We start from the raw sequence: 14,851 nt of genomic DNA, 5'->3' as shown, positions 1-14,851 counted from the left end.
TAATCTCTCTTCAAACTGTTCTATGTAGCAAAGCCGATTTCGTTACCTGCCACCTGCTGCTGTTGCTACTGCTGATGGTTTTATTTAAAGCACAGGCATATGGTGAAGAAAGAATTCATCATGACCCCCCGAACTACTGCAGATGAATGCTGTACTGTAGTGACAGAGAGAAGCTGCTGATGCTGCTGCTCTTTCTTATGACTCGGTGTCAAAACCAACTAATGGGAAGGAAACCTCCCACGTTCAGTCCTTGCCACCCTTCCTCTCAGCCATTTTTAAATACTATAAAGGATTAAAGGATTTTTTTTTCAAGGCTTCTCTAATCAAGAGTAAACAGATACAATATAGGAGGTTCTGCAAAACATAACATCATTGAAAACAGTAGTATGACCAGCAAATTTTGCCAGGAAAATTGAGTTGGCAAATTAAATATCTTAAATGTTCATGAAAAAGCATGCTGGAGGCTAACCTACAAAGTTGAAAAAAAATCCAGAAGGTGACAATCATGTTCATATTATTACAAAAAACCTCTATGTGTACTTTTCCACAAAGCCAGGAGGAGTAAAGTTTGGCTCAAAAAAGATCTTCCCTTTTTATTCTTTCTGAATATCAGCCCCATAAACTGAACCCATCAAGAATGAGAATCTGCCATCAGCTGCCTTTTACTTTACTCACTTCTTGTAGAACATCTCAATCATTAACTACAGTAGAGAAAAATGGACCCAGGCTATGACAAGTAGCTGCCTTAGTCTGAAATTCACAAAACCCCATTTCTTTTCTACAGATGGTATTTCAACACAGTTGACAATTTTTTCTTCCCTCAACCTATTACTTTCTTCCATTGGGCAGAGAGAAACCAGGCCAAATTATGGGGAAAAATATCCAATTATTCTTTTTTTTTATTTTATTGAAAAGTTTTAACATACAATTTTTCCCTTAAAAATCCCCCCTCCCCCTCCCTTCTCCCTCCCCCCTTCCTCTCCCCCCTCCCCCCCTCCCCCCCGACTTCCCAGAGCTAAATACAAGGTATATATAAAAAAAAACAATCATAAACAACCATATACTAACAACCATAAACTCTAAAATCTATCACTCTCTAGCTTATATAGGATAAAACAAACCTTAGTAATATTAAATATATATATAAAAAAACTAATATAGAAAAAGAAAAAAAGAAAGAAGACTTATTCAAATATGAAACTTCTTAACCCTATACTTATTCTGGATAAACTCAAGCCATTTTCTCCCTTCCATAATATAGCGTTCTTGCAAGTAATCTTTCAAATAGGCCGAAATCTTCGCCATTTCAACCAGGTCGGAAACCTTTAAAGTCCACTCTTCTATGGTCGGCAGTTCCTCTTTCCAGTACTAACCTATCAAAAGTTTTGCTGCCGTAATTAAATTCAACATCAACTTAGTATGTTCCACCAGACTTTTATCCAAAAAGCCTTAACCTTTTTACAAGTCCACCATATATGAAAATATATTGCGTCTTCATCACCGCACCTCCAACATTTAGGCTAATAATTCAGATACATACTTAGCTTTTTAAGATCTAAATACCATCTATAAAACATTTTGTAAAAATTCTCTCTTAGATTTCAAACTTGTGTAAATTTTACATTCCTCACCCAAATCTTTTCCCACCTCCCACTGCTTGGCTATAAGTACGTTGTGAAAGTTCCATAGACTTCTGCTGATCTTGTTCTTTTATCTTTTTTGATCGTTTTAAAGCAGCACGCGTCACCCTCTGTTCTCTGGGATCATCCAAAGATATTATAACTTGATCTCCTCCAGCACCATTCTCCTCTGTCTGTCCATCTTCAGCCTCTTGATGTTCTCCTTCTCCAGATCCCTTTGCAGCTTCCAGAAGTGTTAATGGGGTTGCTTTTAAAACATTATTGTAAAAATCACGCGCTTGCATCACAGTAACCAGACGGTACCTTTTACCTTCATGCATCACCATCAACCCAGCTGGGATCTCCCATCTGAACCTTATATCTCGTTGCTTGAGCTCTTGCACAAGAAATGTAAAATCCTTCCTTCTCCTTAAAATCTTTGGAGGAATTTCTTTTAGAACCAGAACTTCTTGATCAGCAATCACGACTTTAGTATCATAGGCAGCTTGTATAACTTCATCTCTAATTTCCCTTTTTGCAAAATAAACCACCACATCTCTAGGCAACTTTCTCTGTCTAGCAATCCATGAGTTCACACGAAACACTTTATCCATGCCTCCTTTTATTTCAGATGCTGGCTGATTCAATACCACTTCGAGAGCCTCAGAAACCAGCTGCTTTAGATCTTCCTTAATATTCTCCTTTAAACCTCTGATTCTAATGGCAAACTGCATCTGGAAATATTGAGCAAGACTCAATTCTCTATCCATTTTGTCTCTTAAATCTTCATTCTCCAATACTTTTGCTTCTAATATGGCATTCTTTTGAGTCAAATCTTCCACTTTTTCATCCAAATCTTCCACACATTCAGCCACTTTATACACTGAAGACAAAATGTCTACCTTCATCACACTGAACTTCTGTTCCATCCTCTCCTCCATTCTCTCCTCCAACTTCTTCAATTTCTCCTCCATCTGTGCAAATTTATCACCCATTGATTCCAAAATTACCTGGGTATGTTTTTCAAGAGCATCTTGTAAATCCTTCGATGTCAATACATCAGGAGGATGCAATGCCTGCAATGATGATTGTTGCACCGGAGAAGTTCCAGCACTCCGAAGAGTTTTAGGGGGAGGTTTAGCCGCCATCTTTTACTTTCAATTGTGACGCACTTTCACTTTAAGTTTAAAAAGTCCATCAAGCTCGAGAGTAAAATAAAATAATCCTCTTCACCTTTTCCTCTTGTACCGCTCTGCCTGCTCTTTTTATTCCATAGTCCTTCCTTCAGGCAGGGGTGGTCGCAGACGCCTGGCTCTGCTCCATGAAATCAGGAGCAGAGGCGCTGGCCAGCTGGGAGCGACCCAGGCTACGGGGGAGTTCGATCCTTCGGCCGCCCAAGCTGCAAGCTCAGGCGGCCCCGGAGAACTCGACCCCTACCTGGGGCCTCACCCCCTCCTCTTCTCCCGAGGAGGGGGCTTCAAATTCGCCCGAACAGCTGATCGGCGCTGTTTCGGGCGAAAATCACTCAGCTGAGCCGCGGGCAGCCCGGGAAGGCTGTCTCCGGTGCCGCGCAGCCACCGGAAGTCCATATCCAATTATTCTTATGAAAAATATTTTTATCCAGAGATGTACTTAAAATAGATATTTAAGATTTAGTGAATCATTAATCATGAAAACACTACATTTACCCACTATATATGTCTTAACTTTGTTTACCACAATAAAGCAGCATCCCATCTCTATTGCTCTAATAGTACCTGTCAATACCTTATTACATATTTCCAAATCCATTAGTTATGAGGAGCGCACATTTAAAAAGGAGAACATTTTGATTCCGTTGCCACCCTTATGCAATTCTAAATCATTCTTGCGGACGTCTTTCTTACTTGTCATGCTGCTTTCCAGGATTATAACTGTCTAAGATCTGAAGTTCCATTTCCTGCTATAGGAACTGCTATAATAAAAGTTTGGTAAGTATGTGCTTTGCTACAAAACTCCTTTTGTCTTAGCTAAATGGGAGAATAATCCTTTCCAGACTACAGTGTATAATCAAGAATGATCTAGGTATCACTAGCAAAAAGAAGTATGCAACTTACCTGTTCTTCAGAGAGCTGTGAGATGTGATTAACAGCAGCATAGGACTCTATCTTTGGATTGAAGTGGTTGATGATAGCTCTGAAAGGGAGAAGAATATTATGCTATACGTGAAGGTTAGAAAGGGGCAATAGAAATATTTTAATCCACAGTAGCATATTAGCAGATAAAACTTAAAGTGAACAGTTGTAAGAATATATGGCTCTAAATAGAAAAATGGGAACAAAATTGAATCGTTCATTTGTCACCAAGCTTTCTTTTCATTTTATATTTAAAACTGGTCCATTTTTGGACTTTGCCTAGAATTGAAACTATGATGTTTGTTTAGAAACTACATAGGCATGAGCATGTGCATACTATTTCTTTGCTGATATGCAATTACTGAGATGTTTACATTTGAGAGAACTTTTCCTCTTTCACAGCCAAAAATGACGTCTTTACAATGAAAACATAATATAAAACACTTTCATCCTTGATTTAAAAAGAGTCAAAAGACATTCATTACTTTTCATAACCAAAGTAACTGCCCCGTCAGCAACTTCATAGTTATTTAAGTTAAAGACTAAGGGCAATCCATGGCCAAATTGTGATATACATCGTAGGCTTTATATGCAATGTACTAACCGATGAGTCATGGCAGATGGGATAATCTAAATACAGATGTCTCCATAATATTTAATCCGCCAATTAAATATTATACACAATGCAATGCAATTATAATTTGGGAAGTGAAGATAATGTATAATAGGAAGTTAAAATTATGAAGATAATGAAATACTGCTAAAAAGATTTCATAAAGTTCTTATGTTTTAAAAAATCAGGATCTATGGCTATAGAAACCATCCAACTACGGTATTATCTTTTTCAAAAATTTGTTTTTGTAGTAAATGTGATAATAGTTCTTACTATAGAGATAAAAAAAGAGAAAATAAGGGCACAATTTCATATAGTGCAAGAACTTCCCCACTGGGGAAAAAAAATTAAACAGTAGCACTTTCTAAAATAAATAGGCTTTCTCATTTGTAGGAGGTTAACAGCTAAACAAAAGTATTTCAGAAAATATGCAAATATATTTTATGTAATATAAGTCCAAAGATATAGGGTATGTTCTTTATATGCAAAGGAATTATTTTATTTCTATTTTATTTGAGCTGAAGGAATTAAAGTTTCAAGGCTAATAATGGTCTCATTTATTCTCTCTATGCTCTATCATTAGCTTAAGGGATAAATACCGTATATACTTGAGTATAAGCCGAATTTTTCAGCCCACTTTTTGGGGTGAAAAATCCACTTCGGCTTATACTCCAGTGAACAAAAAAAAAAAAGAACTTCGGTGCTTCCCTCCAGAGGAAGAAGGCGCTGGATGCGGCCGGCTCCGCGGGGAAGGGGGAGTGGCGGCGGGGGCGACGGAAAAGCCGCAAAAACGGTAGGAGAGATGCTGACTGGCGGCGGCCTCGGAGGAGGCGGAGGGGGAGGAGGGAGGGAAGGGTGACCGGGCGGGGGAGGGGGGGTTGAGCCAGAAGGAAAAGGGAAACTCATCCCGCAGAGCGGTTGCGAAAAGAGGGAGGAGATAAGCCAGCCCGGTACCTGGATCCGCTTCCTGTGTCTCCTCCGCTCTGCCATGATGTCCCTGTTTTGGTCTCCTGGTGACGTGGGGCTGAGCCGGAAAAGGGGGAGGGGGAGACCGAGGGAGGGAGGGAGGGAGGAAGGAAGAGAGAGAGAGAGAGACGGAGCCAGCGTCAGCCAGCGGGCTCACGAGGGGCAGCAACCTCGCGATTAGGACGCGCGCGAGCCCTTGGGGAGGCAGGGCGGGAGCGCAGTCCGGCCGCTCGGCTTCCTTTCCCTCTTGTCCGCATCGCTGCAAGGAATTGCGTTGTTTGGGGACGGCGACGCTCGCCCATTCACACGCTGTCCAAACGCTGGTCATTTGCTGCGGGGCTCCCGCTTGGAAGGGAAGGGAAGATTTGTGAGGGGAAGATGCCCTATTGGGGTGGACATAAGGATCCTCCTCCTGAAAAATGTTACCCCAAGTATTCAAGCCAGTCTGTCCCAATAACCTGGGAAGCCTTTCCAAATCCGAGGCTGGTTGTAGTCAGGGTGACCTTTGCGCATCTGGAAGGCACCGAGAGAGCGTTTTTTGTTGAATTGGAGCCATGGGCTAGTCGTGGTTAAGGCACTTGTAGGCGAAGCAAATCACAAAAGCCCCCAAATCCTTCTAAATGCAGCCCACGGGCGAGCTTCCCAAGTTGTTTTAATTTAGCTTGCACGTGGCAATAGAAATAAGCTTTTTTCCTCCTCAGCGGATCGGTGCGGTGAAGAGGCTGGGCTTCCTTGGGGGGCCTTTCATTCCTGTACAAGGGGGAAGGGGAACTCTCTGCTTTTGTGTGTGTGTGTGTGTGTGTGTGTGTGTGTGTGTGTGTGTGTGGCCCATCTGCAAAGCTGCCGAGGAAGGAGAAGCGGGATACTGGTTGGGTGGAGGAGGCAGTGGCCCCTCACAAATCTTCCCTTCCCTTCCAAGCGGGAGCCCCGCAGCAGATGACCAGCGTTTGGACAGCGTGTGAATGGGCGAGCGTCGCCGTCCCCAAACAACGCAATTCCTTGCAGCGATGCGGACAAGAGGGAAAGGAAGCCCAGCGGCCGGACTGCGCTCTCGCCCTGCCTCCCCAAGGGCTCGCGCGCGTCCTAATCGCGAGGTTGCTGCCCCTCGTGAGCCCGCTGGCTGACGCTGGCTCCGTCTCTCTCTCTCTCTTCCTTCCTCCCTCCCTCCCTCCCTCGGTCTCCCCCTCCCCCTTTTCCGGCTCAGCCCCACGTCACCAGGAGACCAAAACGGGGACATCATGGCAGAGCGGAGAATATACTGATAATATATTGTTTTTGTTGACCCTCTTTTCCACATGCCTCAATTAAAGCAATTTTATTGTTATCTACCTGTATTTTTATTTTTGAAATTTACCGTGAGCTGCTGCATTTCCCAGCCTCGGCTTATACTTGAGTCAATAACTTTTTCCAGTTTTTTGGGGTAAAATTGGGGGTCTCGGCTTATACTCGAGTCGGCTTATACTCAAGTATATACGGTACATGAAATGAGTATATCCAGCAGATTAGAAAATGAACCTTATCTAAGATCCTTTGTCACACAAGAACCTCTTTTTTTGTTGTCTGTCTGTAACTGCATGTGGAAAAGACCTTGGGAAAGTGGGCAAAGAGACACTAGCAAGGGAACAGTCAAAGAAGAGACAGCATAGCCCACAACTGGATAGTGGGTGGGGCAACAGGATCAGAATAGACTCTCCCTAGTTTTTTGGACTGTAAAAGAGCCTGGGTTGGGGGTGAGTGGGAAGAATTGTATTTTCAGACTTGCAAGATTGATGTTTATGAGGTAAACCAGAAAGGAAAGACAACCAGATGAGCTAATTCTATTTTACTGTAAAGCTACATTAATAGAATCTTGCAAGACTAAAATTAAAAAAAAATCCTCTACTCTCTTCTTTATATCATCAATTTACAACTACTGTGCACACTTACATCCATATTCCTGTACCTAACAACAAGGCATACCAGAATGAGAGTTAACACTGGGGTTGCTGCACAAGCGAATTTTATCTAAATGAGGCAGAAGCAACCAGTGACCCTTATAGTCTGTCTGCCTGTCTTTCTTTCTCTTTTTCTCTCTCTCTCTCTCACACACACACAGTCACTTAGTGATCATGCACTTGACAAACATTTCACCAGACTGTATTGCAATTTTCTATTGTTTCAAGTTACCTTCCCTGTAAGCTTCCTCCAAATTGAATCTTTAAAATTAATTGTATTCTTTAGCTTCTAGAGAATGTTGCAGAAGTTATTTACTTTTCATTTGAAGGATTTCATTTTATCAAACAGTTATACAGTACAATTCAATATTCCATAATGAGAAAAAAGGACAAGGAAAACCAATTTTAAATAGACAATTCTGCTTATCTGCAAAAAGTAATTCTCAATTATTCTTTATAACAAGGAAAATGTCTGACTATAAAGTCTTATCTGTGATAATAAACTTTGGATTAAAACTCCACTTAATTCTATAGAAAAGATGAGAACATGAATTTATTTTTTCCTTATTTTCCTTATGAGCTAAGACTGTGGCCTTGTAAAGGAGGATCCATTGAATTAACTGGCTATTTTGTGCCATAGTGCAACTTCTATAAGGAAGCAAGGAACTCTTCCATATCTCTCAGACTATCCTGATTCATTTTATATAAAGCTGCTTCTGTCAGATTAGTATGATTTTGTTTGCTTGGATATGGCAAAAAAATTGTTATATTGTTTGTAAAACCTGACACATCACATCTTGACTGCCTCAATTATTTAATTACAATTTTATGTTTCTGTTTTATTTTACTTGAAATAGAAAGTGTTTAATCATTTTGTTAACTTTTGGAACTATGGTCAGTGAAAGAGAGAGGGAGAGGGAGAGGGGGAGGGAGAGGGAGAGGGAGAGAGGGGGGGGAGAGAGAGAGAGAGAGAGAGAGAGAGAGAATATCACTCCCCCACTTAGTCTTATATCAAAACTACATTCCACATGAAACAGCAGGAAAAACAACTGAATCCAAAAATATACTGCTTTCCTCCACCTACTGAGGAGGTTAGATTTCACTATGCTGGCATCATAATGCAGTGCTAATGTAGTGTAGGAGCAGAAAAATAATTAACTTTTCTGAGGCTTGGTACTTATAAAAGTTACTGATTCGCTATAATTTACATCAAGCATGACCTTTCTTCTTACTGTGCTAGCATTTGGAAAAGGAATATTTGTTATTCATAAACTGCTGGTAAGGAACTCCTTCACTAACAATAACATGGGATTGAAAGAATATTTCAATCATCCTTGCCACACATTCTCATTTCACCTAAGCTATTTGTTGGAGAACAGGGCATTTGTTGTGCACTATACTCTTCCTATCTATTCAAGAGTTTGCAAATTGTTATTTTTGAAATATGAGTTCAGTAGGAAGATTTGGTGATTTCAGTGTTCTCTATCAACAGCACTATCAATATGTCTGAATAGTTGGAAAGGATTAGCAAGCATTCAAGAAAGAGAAGGCAAAGATGTAGTATTTTGTCACTTACTTCTAATCTCATTTTCAGCCTATGTCACACTAAAGTGTCATAATCCCATATATATTGGAGATATTAGAGACCAAGTTGTGAAAAAGGCAACTAATCAGCCAGAAATACTGCCCACCTCTCGGAGAGTGTCTCTGGATAATGTACACAATCTAACTTACCAACAGAAAACATTCAGTATCAGTAGATCAGAAAACAAGCCAGGGAAATAGAAGCTTACCATATCTGATAAACCAGGGAATACTGTAACAGGTTTTTTGTTTTTTAAGTGGGAACTTCTGAGAAGACAATGAAAACAGGGTTCCTCGTTGCTTGTTAATTCCTCAGTATAAATTACCAACTAGGATGGTCAGACTGGTTCCTTTCTCAAAGTCCACCTTGGATCCAGACAGAAATGCACCTAAACAATTTGTATCATTCAAGACTGTTTTGATGGTGGAACCACTACCCATTCTGGAATCTTATTCAGAAGATCTGATACTAGTGGACTATGTCTAAAGGAAAGTCTTAATTCCTCTCTCTTTTAAGGCAAATGTCTCAAAGAACTATATGAAGTACTGCACCTAATAACATGGTGAAATCTAGAACAAGATTTCCCTCTCACACACATACACTTTTTATCCATTGAATTTTTTTAAGCATAAATTCAAACATTTCGATTTTTTCAATTATTTCCCCAAAAAAGATATGATAACAAATCATTCTTACCACTGATTTACCCAAAGAAGGCAGCTGAACCTCTAAATCTCATAAATCAATGATTTTTGACCAACATTCATACGATACCAGGTCTACCCCATGACTACTTAGAATTTTGGAAGAGTGTTAGTATATTTCATTATTGCTGTCTGAAATTTCCTGATGATTTCATTATTGCTGTCTAAAATTTCCTGATGATTCTGCTACAGTGTAGCTTAAAGATTCTTGTTAGCTTTAGGCCAGAGGTCCCCAACCTTTCTCGGTTGGCGGACCAAAGGGAAAGGGAGAGGGAAGCATTTTAAGCGTACACACGGGCAAAGGGGGTCGCGAGCACGCAGCGATGCAAACAGAGCAGCGCTAACGCCTACGTGATGCAAACGGGGCGACACTAGCACCCAAGTGACACTCGCTAGCCCTGCCACGCCCCATTTAGGCCGTGGGGGCATTAGGGCACCCCATTTTGCCACACGGCGGCCTGTTTTTGCCACATGGCTGCAGCCTCTCCCATGGCCCACCTGTCCAGCGGCCCAGGAGCCAGCAGGCCATGGCCCGGTAGTGGGCCATGGCCCATAGGTTGGAGACCCCTGCTTAGGCAACACAGATTATTTTCTGAGTGTATTAAACTTGTTTCACAAACAATATGTATCTGGACCAATTTGATTCCACTGGGTTAAGCACTTTAGCTCAGATTCAATTCCCCACAACTTCAAGGGAAATTATGGGAAAGAGCTGTTTAACTTTCTGGGAAATTGTAGTAAGTTTAACAATGCTTATATGACCTAAATCAGTACATAGTGGTACTTTATACAGTAGTACACAATACTGTGATTGTGGTGCTGATATGCAAAATATTAAACATATTGTGCAAGACTGCCCACAACGTACATTCTCTGGTTCCCTAGAAGATCTGCACCAAGTGATGCCAAAGGTGATTGCCTGGATAGCTAAATTGGACATCCAGTTATGAGGCCACTGCCATATCCCCACAGAAGTTTTGTATATAATTATGTGTGTATATGTTTACTTCCATTCTGTCATGTTCTCATCATATCCTAAAAAAGTACACAGTAGCTTCCTATAATTTATTTATTCATTCATTTTCAAGGCTGACTTCACAGTGACTCTGGACAGCTTGCAATTAAAATTCTAAAAGAAATGTAAAAGAAAACAATATATACCAGAGAAAAAGAATACAGCTGGCTGAAAGATAGGAATAGCAATAGCACTTAAGACTTATATACTGCTTCACAGTGCTTTACAGCCCTTCCTAAATGGTTTACAGAGTTAGCATGTTGCCCCCAACAATCTGGGTCCTCATTTTACCAACCTTGGAAGGATGGAAGGCTGAGTTAATCTCGAGCCAGCAAGAATCGAACTGCTGGCAGTTGGCAGAATTAGCCTGCAATATTGCATTCTAACCTCTGTGCCACCACGACTCTGATAGTACCAAAGAACCCAAAGACATTCAACCATTATCCTAACCCAGGTGGGGGGGAGGTATAATTCCACAGACCAAGAGCTGTTACTAGGAAGGCAAACGTCTTGCATCCTGCAAGGTGGCACTGCTTAATCAATGAGACCCAGAGCATGCCCACTTTAGCTAATTTCACCAGATGGGAAGAAACATATCGAGACTGGGAGTCCTTCAATCATGCTATTGTACTATTTTAAATGTACGACCTTGTACAGAATTAGAGACCTAATTTATAATTTTTGAAATATAATTTGCCTCTGAGCAGATGTAATAAATCATTTATTGATCCTGCTCATACAAATTCTATGTAATCTACAAGTGCACAACCTGTGGCCCTATAGCAATATGCAGCTGCCATTGCTTTTAGCTTTCAAGAGAGTCCCAACACAAGACAGAAGAACAAAAAGAAAACTCTTTTGTAACTGCTTTGTATTATTCTCTCTAGTTTTTTTTTAAAAAAGAAGACAATTTGTTTTTAATTTGCTCTTAATTTTAGTCTCAGCAAACTGCAGTACCAGTTTGAATCCTAACAGGTATTTTCTTTTAACTGTTGAGAAATGTTGGGGGAAGAGGGTCTTAGCTTTAAAAAGATAACTTGTACTTGATAACTAAAGTATTAAATCTGCCTGCCTACCCTTTATGATCAGTTACTTTAGAGCTGCACAATGTGTCTGTCCTCTGACCCTCAGGATTTCATATTCATTAAGATGTCCCTTTAGACAAAATTTGTCTAAAGCAACATGCTTTCCAAAATCTTCCTTGGAAAAATTCAGACTAGAAAATATTTAACCATATTGTTTATTTTGGAATGTATTCCAGAGATATGAGAATTAAAAAATAAAACATTTTTTTATTTTTATTTTTTTAAAATAAAAGGGTCTGGAAACTAGAATAAAAAATATGTAAGTAGCTGTTCCAGGGGAAAGAAGAACTCCATTTGCTGGCAGTCACCACTTGATAACCTTGTCCTGGGTACTGGGTGGTCAAATTTCTGGCACCAATGGCCTCAAGGTCCTGGTAGTAAATGCCAGATCTGTTTGCCATAAGTCCATCATCATCATCCATGATTATGTATCACCTTTTCAATCAGAGTTCAAGCCCTATCTTGGGATGGAGACGGTATTAGTCACTGTCCTGAATTTTGTCATGACCTGAATAGAGGAAGTACACCCTATTTGTTCTTATTAGTTCTTTGGGCAACGTTTGATACTGGTGACCATGGTGTTTGTGACCATTTGCTGTTTGTGAGGGCTGGGGGTTGGGGCCATTGTCTTCCTCTCGTTCCTAAATGAGCAGTTGCAATCTGTGTTAGTAGGGGAGGATAGGTAAGCTCTAATTCAAGAAACTTGGAATGTTTAGCCTTGAAAAGCTAACTAAGGAGGAATAAGATACAAAATCCAACCTACCATGGTTGTCCGATAAGTCCATTTACACTAAAAGCCTCAACAGAAACAATAACATTTCCCAAGAAAATTTTCATCTAACCAAAAAAGAGGGCATTATCCATATCTTAGTAGAATAAGGAACAGAGCATGTACTGAAAAAATGTACTCCTGCCCAACAGTGTCACACTGAGGGACTATAAATATCCCAGCCTGAAAATAATGTACCAGATGCAATGAATTTACATGTAGGTGATAACTCCATACAGTACACACCCAAATACCAAGTCATAAGGGGCTTTATAACTTAAAACTATCACTATCTGACACTTACTGAAAGCCAAAGGAGTTCTTATAGTTCCAGTGAAATATAGCACTACAGCAGCTGGGGACCAGTTTCGTGGTAGAACTGGGGACTGGGGGGAGATGGTTTTTCTTCTGCTTGCTTGCCCACCACTCATCTCCATCTCTGCAGCCCAGCTCCTAACAGATTGGTATTAGTCCATGACCTGGAGGTTGGGGGGTTGCACTAGAGGTTCTCAGCAATAAGCATGTGAGCCACCACATTTTGCACTAAATGCAGCTTCTGAGTAACCTTCTAAGGCAGCCCCATGTAGACCTGTTATTTCTCATTCCAGAATGCAAAACAAGATATAATGGACTTAAGGTACAAGAAAGGATAATCTTGATTGAAATTTAGGAAAAAAAAACAAACCACTTTCCAGCAACAAGAACAGCACTACAGTGATTAGTTAAAGTGATGGTAGATCCCCTTCACTGGATGCATGTAATGGCTAAGCAATAACCTGTCTGGATGCTCCTGCATAAGCAAGAGGTTGGACTCAACAACGTAAATGGCTTTTTCCCTAGTCAGTAATTTTATAATTCTACCTATTCCCCTCCCCCATGCGTTTCTGCTATTGCACGTGCAATCCCATGAATCTGTGTCAAGCAAAGAGGCAGAAAGGTTTCTCCTTCTAGCCAAGCTTTAATCTCTTACTATGAACAAGGTTCTCTCTCTCTCTCTCTCTCTCTCTCTCTCTCTCTCTCTCTCTCTCTCTCTCTCTCTCTCTCTCTCAAGTAATAAATATAAAGTGGTTGGGTCATGGGTTAAAAGAGAACTCTAGTAGGCACACAAATAAACTGAATGGGCAAAGCTAAACAAAGAGATAGTTTAATCTGAGAGCAAAAGTGCATTCATTTTTCAGCCTGCAGGAAAAGATAGGAGTCAAAAGCATTGTGAGATGATAACAGAAAACGTCTTTCATACCTGTTCATTTCCATCAAATAGGGATGTATCCTTTGTGTAGCTGTTGTAGACAGATGAAGGAGGAGGAAATGTCAGCCTGCTTGGGCAGGCTGAAACTTCAATAGCTTTTCAAAGCTTTTTTTCCTTTTATCTGGCCCTGGCTTGCTTGCAAGAGGGAACACACTGAATGCTTTTGATTTCTTCCCTGGCATGTAATTTTCTATATCTCATCACATTCTAGATATCAAGCAAATGGACCTATCTCCTTGGTTTGAAGAATGAGCTAATTTTCTGCCACATCTCACAGCTATAGATTTAAGACAGTGAGGAGTCAGAGTATTCTTCCTCCAACTCTGCTAAATCACTGCTCTTTGACTTCTTTGCTATGGCAAAAAGCAGAGGGGAAGAGATTAAATATCTCAGTATGACCATTTTTCATTTATCACTAATACTGCATACAATCAGTGGCTCTAAAAACATTTTACAGAGCACACAACAGCAAGAGCTTTCTTAAGAAGATGAAAAGATGGACAATTATCTGTGGATTACAGTACTGATTACTTAGCTAGGCAGAAACATAAAGACTGTAATTGGAAGTTTTTACAATGCAATTGTTAATTATTGCTGTTGCTGTTAATAATAGAGAATTAATCTAATAAACAGTACAACAGTCTCATTCAATCAACTATTCCCAGATTCATTGTACTCTGAAATGTAAAATTCAAAATTGCTTTTTAAGTGAATAAATGGAGTTGCCTTTATATCAAATATCCTCTGTTCATTCTGAACTAGTGTAGGACTAGTGTTCAAGGACTCAGAGACATGTATCTTAAATAATCCCTCTCATCTTTTTTTTTAATCAAATTTTCTGTGGTTCTTATCCAGAGTGCAGCACTGGATTTTAAATTTCTTTTAAAACCTGTTTCTAAAGCCTGATAATCAAATATTCAAAATTCTCAGAAATGTGAATAATGTGTATCTCTCCTATAATGAAGTTTTCATGAGCTGTATGATCACTGATTATTATGTATCATGGATAATATAAAATATGCATATAAATACAAGTCTCAAAGATTAGATTAGATATTTTGTATCTCTTTTAGCCCTTTATGATGGTGCTGAGTTTGCCTGCCTTCTTGAAATTTTATTTATTTCATTAAAATAAAAAATATTTTCACATTTTTGAATCATCCATTTGCTTTGAAGAGGGAAATAAGTAAGTGAAGGT

At 39.9% G+C, this 14,851-nt stretch overlaps 1 protein-coding gene across 1 annotated transcript in view; it reads right to left on the bottom strand.

Annotated features, from left to right (window-relative positions):
* ARMH3 (armadillo like helical domain containing 3) overlaps positions 1 to 14,851 on the bottom strand; it is a 161,794-nt gene that overhangs the window by 48,404 nt on the left and 98,539 nt on the right. Inside the window, exon 24 of the mRNA XM_081328954.1 lies at positions 3,716 to 3,794. Coding sequence (XP_081185080.1) covers positions 3,716 to 3,794 — 79 coding nt within the window. The remainder of the gene's footprint in view (positions 1 to 3,715; positions 3,795 to 14,851) is intronic.

The sequence above is a fragment of the Vipera berus genome (genome assembly GCF_964194415.1).
Source record: "Vipera berus genome assembly, chromosome: 5".
Lineage (NCBI taxonomy): Eukaryota > Metazoa > Chordata > Lepidosauria > Squamata > Viperidae > Vipera > Vipera berus.
This window is presented reverse-complemented; position numbering and strand designations above follow the sequence as displayed.